The 6,545-nt window shown below is 34.5% G+C and overlaps 1 protein-coding gene across 1 annotated transcript; it reads left to right on the top strand.

The window, feature by feature from the left end:
* The first annotated feature begins 1,607 nt into the window (after positions 1–1,607).
* On the top strand, positions 1,608–6,337 carry LOC107878820 (cellulose synthase-like protein E1). The gene is made up of 8 exons (XM_016725961.2): positions 1,608–2,067; positions 3,039–3,351; positions 3,747–3,887; positions 4,075–4,206; positions 4,418–4,627; positions 4,732–4,956; positions 5,049–5,396; positions 5,683–6,337. The coding sequence occupies exons 1-8, from the start codon at positions 1,796–1,798 to the stop codon at positions 6,238–6,240; spliced, it is 2,199 nt and encodes a 732-aa protein (XP_016581447.2). The 5' UTR covers positions 1,608–1,795; the 3' UTR covers positions 6,241–6,337.
* The last annotated feature ends 208 nt before the right edge of the window (positions 6,338–6,545 follow it).

Below are 6,545 nucleotides of genomic sequence, written 5' to 3'. Positions count from 1 at the left end.
TTCTATCCTAATTTGACTCTTTCACATCTCATGTCTTCCGTAAGTTGTAACTGCTTCATATCATATCTAATTACTTTCCTCTACTATTTTTTTGGCTTATCTCTACCCTACTTAAAACCATCTATAATCAGCCTCCATACTGGAACATTCGCGCTCCTCCTCCTCATCCAAATCACTTTTCACATTTTGTCCTCCACCCAAGCCACCCTATCTTCTTCTGAATAATCTCATTTTTAATCTTATCACTCCTTGTAAGTCTACAAATTCATCGCAATATTCTCATTTTTAAAAAAAATATTTCTTCCGTCTCATTTTAATTGTTTCATAGCTTTTTTCACACTTACTAAAAATAAAATAAAATATAATATAATTTACTGATCAGTCATTTCTATTTAATAAAAGCAGATTAATTTTTATTTTAAATATTTTGCAATCCTCTTTAATAATTAATGATAAAGAGTAATATTTCTTCGGTCTCATTTTAATTATTTCATAGCTTTTTTCACACTTACTAAAAAAAGAAAAAGAAAACATAATTTACTGAGTCATTACTATTTAATAAAAGCAGATTAATTTTTTATTTTAAATATTTTGCATTTCTCTTTTATCGGAAACAGTAGGTAATAGTTATTTTTGGAACAATTTATAAGATGAAACGAATGTGGATATAAATTATTGGCTGTCAAATTCAACTTTTTAACTCCGTGAATCAATTGTCATATAGATACTGTCCCAAAATGTAGACTTTTGGATACAATGTCATTCTGAAATTTGAACTCAATCCGTTTTAATTTATTTATCTTAATTTAATTTGATATAAAAATATATATATTTTTTCATTTTATTAAATTTAAAAAGTATTTTAAAATTTTATAGTCTAAAATATTATATTAGGTTATTTCAAAATTAAAAGATGTTATAAATATTTTATTTAGAAAAAAAAATGAAAAATAGTAAGACGAAGAAATTCAAATTCAAATTCAAACACGAAAGTACTACTTTGATAAATTGACGTAATTGTTCAAAGTCCAGAACAAAAAAAGTCACATAGAGGAGACCCCCAGAAGATAAATATATTTTTAATTTCAAGTTACACAATAAGTAATACTAGTACTATTTTTATTTTTGAGCAACTAGTGGCTAGTGGCTACTACTAAATATAGAAATCCTATTTTTTTTTCTGTGTGAAATAACCTGGTTAAACTTTCAAAATTTACTTATTTTATACAGCTTTGTTTCCAATAATAATAATAATAATAATAATAATAATTAATGTTTGAGAGCTATAATTTATGCTTAATAAATTAATTTCAAAAATATTTTTACAACAATTTGTGTTTGATAAAATTTTAAAAGAAATCCTGAAAACTAATTCCGCTAATACTCAAAAATATATTCCTTGTGTGACATTTTTTTAACCAGTCCCGAAAGTTTTTGTAACTTGAAACACAATTTAACTTTAAAATTTTCTTTTTATCGTTAACGAAGTGATTTACGGACACGCGAATAATTAAGAAATATTTTAATCACAAATTTCAAAAGTTTTAGTTTCTTTGTTAAATTTTATATCAAGTCAAATAATGTCACGTAAATCAAAACGAAGGAAGTTTAGTGGAGTAATAATTAATATGTACTAAAAATTTCGCCATGCATGGAGTTCCAGAAAGAACCAGACCACAAATATCTATGAAAAAAATATTTAAATAACGAAAAAATATGATGTACGTTTGTTGCAAAAAGTAAGTACTATATATAGTATAGTATAAGAGGGAAGAAGATAATATAGTACTCAAATATGGGAGAGTTGAAGTATGAACCTTTATTTGAGACCAAGAAGGCTAAGGGGAGGATAATATATAGGCTATTTGCAACTTCACTTTTTTGTGGGATTTTGCTGATATGGATTTATAGATTGTGTAATATACCAAAACCAGGTGAAAATGGTAGATATGGTTGGATTGGAATGCTTGGAGCTGAACTGTGGTTTGGTTTTTATTGGTTCCTCACTCAGTCTCTTCGTTGGAACAGAGTTTATCGTCAAGCATTTCGAGATAGGCTATTGCAAAGGTATGTGACGATCTCATCTAAAAGTTTAATGTGTTAGATTGAGTGGATGGCTTGTTTATGATGATTAAGATGAGTTGAGATTCAATGAATCAGTGATGATTCATATAGCCGATCTCGACTTGTTTGGGTTTGAAGCGTAGTTGTTGTTGTTTATTGCGTTGAGCTTTAATGAATCAATGATATTTGTATAGCCGATCCCAACTTGTTTAGGATTGAGGCGTAGTGGTAGTAGTAGTTTATTGAGCTGCGATGAGTTGAGCGTTATTGAATCAGTGATGATTCATATAGCCGATTCCAACTTGTTTAGGAGTATTACAAATTGTTGTTTATTGAGCTGAAAACTTGTTTATAATGATATGAGTTGACTTTAAATGAATTAGTGATGATTCATATAGCAGATCCCAACTTGTTCGGTGCAGAGTCATTGTTGTAGTTGTTGTTTGTTCAGCTGAGCACTCGTTTCTTATGATGATATGAGTTGAGATTCAATGAATAACCAATGATTCATATAGTCGATCCCAACTTTTTGGGATGGAGTGTGTAGTAGTTGTTGTTGTTTATGGATCTGAGAACTCGTTTATGATGACGATATAATTTGAACTTTAATGAAATAGCGAGTATTATTCATAGAGTAGACACCAATTTGTGTTGGGACTGAGGCGTAGTAGTAGTTGTTGTTTATTGAGATGAACACTGTTTAATGATGATGATGATGATATAATTTCAACTTAAACGAACTAGTAAGTTTTCATATAGCCGATCCCAACTTGTTTGTGACCGAGGCATAGTTGTTGTTTATTGAGCTGCGAACTCATTTATGATGATGACATAAATGATCAACATCATTTGTAAGCCGTTGAATTGTGCCATGTTGAATTGTGTGATCATCTCGTCTAGAATTTTAACTTCTAAGCTGTTAGAGAGAACATAGTTTTGTAAACGTTACTTTATTTACTGTTGAATGAAAATAGGTACGAGAATGAGCTGCCGAGAGTAGATGCATTCGTGTGCACAGCTGATCCTGCAATAGAGCCACCAATTATGGTGATCAATACAGTTCTATCAGTCATGGCTTACAATTATCCACAGGAAAAGCTCAGCGTTTATCTCTCAGATGATGCCGGTTCTGAGCTTACCTTTTATGCCTTCCTAGAAGCTTCTCGCTTCGCAAAACATTGGCTTCCTTATTGCAAGAAATTCAACGTTGAGCCGAGATCTCCTGCTGCCTATTTTGCATCTTTGTCTGTGTCCGATCAATCTGATGCAGAATTTTCCGAAATAAAGGTACTCCCTCCATTCCAGTTTATATGACGTTTACTTCTTTTTAATCTATTTCAGAATGAATTACGCGTTTATGTTCTTGGAAACTCTTCATATTTGAACTTTGTAGTTTATCCTTAGTGACGTACTCTTATAGACGTAGAAATGTTATGACATGTTTAAGACCTTAGTTTCTGAAGATGCTTTTGGTATGTGCCACAAGCCCGTCTTTCTTTCTTAAACTCCGTGTCCAATCAAATACTCTTGTTTCATGATTTGCCTGTTCTTTACTATCCAGGAGGATAGATAGCAAGTGAACAAAGATTTTTATTTATGATTAGCCTGTTAGTAGGTGAATCCGATAAAATGCTGAGGTATATATGCGGTTTGATAGACAGCGTCTTTTCTTAATGCTGCAGAGATTATACGAGGACATGGCAAACAAAATTGACGCTGCGTGCAAGGCTGGAAGAGTCTCAGATCAAGCAAAATTAGAATACAAAGGATTTTCCAAATGGAGTTCATATTCATCCAAGAAAAACCATGCTGCTATCTTGCAGGTATAAAAAAGCAAGTGAGGCCGAGTACTCGTTTCTTATGTTAAAGAGAGATTCAACAATTTATATATACACAGTGCAATTTTCCGATGAAGGGGATTCAATACGCTGCTTAGTATCACATATGGACAGAATAACTGCGACTTTAAGTATCTGATCTCATCTATGTCTGCTTTTATTCGCGTACTAGATACTAATCGACAGCAGAGATGAAGGGGCAAAGGACATTGACGGGGTAAAACTGCCAACTTTGGTATATGTGGCTCGGGAGAAGCGTCCTCAGCACTTCCATAATTTCAAAGCCGGGGCGATGAATGCATTGGTAAGTCTTAGTACCAGTTTCTCATCACATAAGTGATCAATATGTTTTTGTTGCTTTATCAATCTTGGATAAAGTTATTACCTCTACCTCTACCTCCCAAGGTAGGGGCAAGGTCTGCGTACACTCTACCCTCCCTAGACCTCCGGGGATATGTTGTTGATGTATGAAATCTTGGATAAACTTGTATGATTTTGTTGATTAAAACTTTCAGATCAGGGTGTCCTCGGAGATCAGCAACGGGCCAGTAATTCTGAATGTAGATTGTGATATGTACTCAAACAACTCATACTCGATTCAAGACGCTCTTTGCTTCTTTATGGATGAAGAAAAAAGTCATGAAATTGCTTTTGTGCAATTTCCACAATCTTTCGAAAATACTACTAAAAATGAAATTTATGGTTCTCTAAGAGTAATTGATAAGGTTAGTACATCTCTAGTTTGTTTTAGTTCCGGAATCATTCAATTTGGTGCTGATGAATATTCATTGCAAAAATGTTACTACCATTACTTTTACGTCTACTTAAGGTGGAATTCCATGGTGCTGATGGTTACGGAGGCCCTTTGTACACTGGAACTGGCTGTTTTCATAGGAGAGACACCCTTTATGGTAGAGAGTTTAGCAAGGAAGCTAGGATTGATTTGAAGAGTTCATGTCCCGAGAAGAGGGAAGAAAACACGCACGAGTTGGAAGAAAGACTAGAACGCTTAGCAAGTTCTACGTATGAGCAAAACACTCAATGGGGAAATGAGGTATGCCTTGTCGGCTTTATTCAAATTTTAGATGAGATAGATGGTCACAGACTTTAGTAACTGACTCGTTGTGAACTTAACGAACATGTCAGATTGGTTTGAAGTACGGGTGCCCGGTCGAAGATGTATTGACCGGGCTGACAATCAAGTGTAAAGGTTGGAAATCTGTCTTCTATCGTCCTAAAAGGGAGGCCTTTTTAGGGGTTACTGCAACTACTTTGGATCAAATATTAGTGCAGCATAAGAGATGGTCCGAGGGCGATTTAAACATTCTGTTTTCCAAGTATAGTCCTGTTTGGTATGGACTTGGAAAGCTCAATCCGGGCCTTGTGTTGGGATATCTCAATTACTGCTTCTGGTCTCCGAATTGCTTTGCAACTCTGTACTACTCTATCGTTCCTTCGCTTTATCTACTCAGAGGAATTTCCCTGTTTCCACAGGTATTTTCGCCTCTTAATCATCACATTCTCTTAGAAATATCTTACTTTCGTTTTAACAGAAGTCCCATGTAGTATCTTACTGCATCAGTACCGGTTATGAGACACATTCAGCCTTGAGTTTCTATCAAGTTTACTGTCCCTCATGCTCGGATTCTCTAAAAACACACTACTTTTAGACGACCTGACATGCACATGACAACATTTTTGAAGAGCCGGGGAAAACATCGAACCGGCACTAAAAGCACGTGGCTAGCAAACTCACTCCCCTTTTGCTCACAACTTGCAGGTCTCCAGCAAATGGTTCTTGCCATTTGCATACGTGATAATCGCGGAACTAACATATAGTTTTGCTGAATTCCTGTGGAGTGGCGGAACAGTTCTTGGATGGTGGAATGAACAAAGAATATGGCTTTACAAGCGAACAAGTTCCTACATATTTGCCGTTCTTGATACAATGTTGAAGCTATTTGGTTCGTCCAATACAACATTTATAGTCACTCCAAAAGTGACTGATGAAGATGTGTTGTTGAGATACAAACAAGAGGCAATGGAATTTGGAAGTGCTTCACCTATGCTTACAATATTGTCAACATTGGCAATGCTCAATCTTTTTTGCCTTATGGGGTTGGTGAAAAAGTTGATACTAACAAGAGAATTGGGATTCAAATATGTATTTGAAACTATGGCTTTGCAAATTTTGCTTTGTGGGGTTCTTGTTTTTGTTAACTTGCCTTTGTATAATGCTCTTTTCTTTAGGAAAGATAAGGGGAAAATACCTAGTTCTACTGCTGTTCAGTCTGTTGTTTTTTCACTTTCTGTTTGCACATGTATTGCATATCTGTAGAACTAGTACTCTTAATTTTGGATCCTTTTTAAGAACATTATGTAATTTTGGACTCATGAGATGAAACTAAATCCTTACCGAGTTAAAGTTTTATGTACTGGCGTGTATCATCATAGATTGCCAAGTTTTACGTTGATTGTTCACCTACCGCAACCCTTCTCTTTCGTCCAGCTTGGGACCAGCAATGCGAGCAAACACGCCCAGGCAGATATAGTGATGCTATTCACATAAACAAATCATGTGTGAGGTAATAACAAAATCTCTATAACAAGCATTATTTGTAATAATGTAATTTGATAAAAACT

The sequence above is a fragment of the Capsicum annuum genome, chromosome 7, assembly GCF_002878395.1.
Source record: "Capsicum annuum cultivar UCD-10X-F1 chromosome 7, UCD10Xv1.1, whole genome shotgun sequence".
Classification (NCBI taxonomy): domain Eukaryota; kingdom Viridiplantae; phylum Streptophyta; class Magnoliopsida; order Solanales; family Solanaceae; genus Capsicum; species Capsicum annuum.
This window is presented reverse-complemented; position numbering and strand designations above follow the sequence as displayed.

Bases quoted from the DNA above. Each gene is read 5' to 3' on its own strand.
- LOC107878820 (XM_016725961.2), top strand. From the start codon at position 1,796: ATGGGAGAGTTGAAGTATGAACCTTTATTTGAGACCAAGAAGGCTAAG. The intron at 2,068-3,038 runs GTATGTGACGAT...GAATGAAAATAG, and splicing joins CGAGATAGGCTATTGCAAAG to GTACGAGAATGAGCTGCCGA. The intron at 4,628-4,731 runs GTTAGTACATCT...CGTCTACTTAAG, and splicing joins CTCTAAGAGTAATTGATAAG to GTGGAATTCCATGGTGCTGA.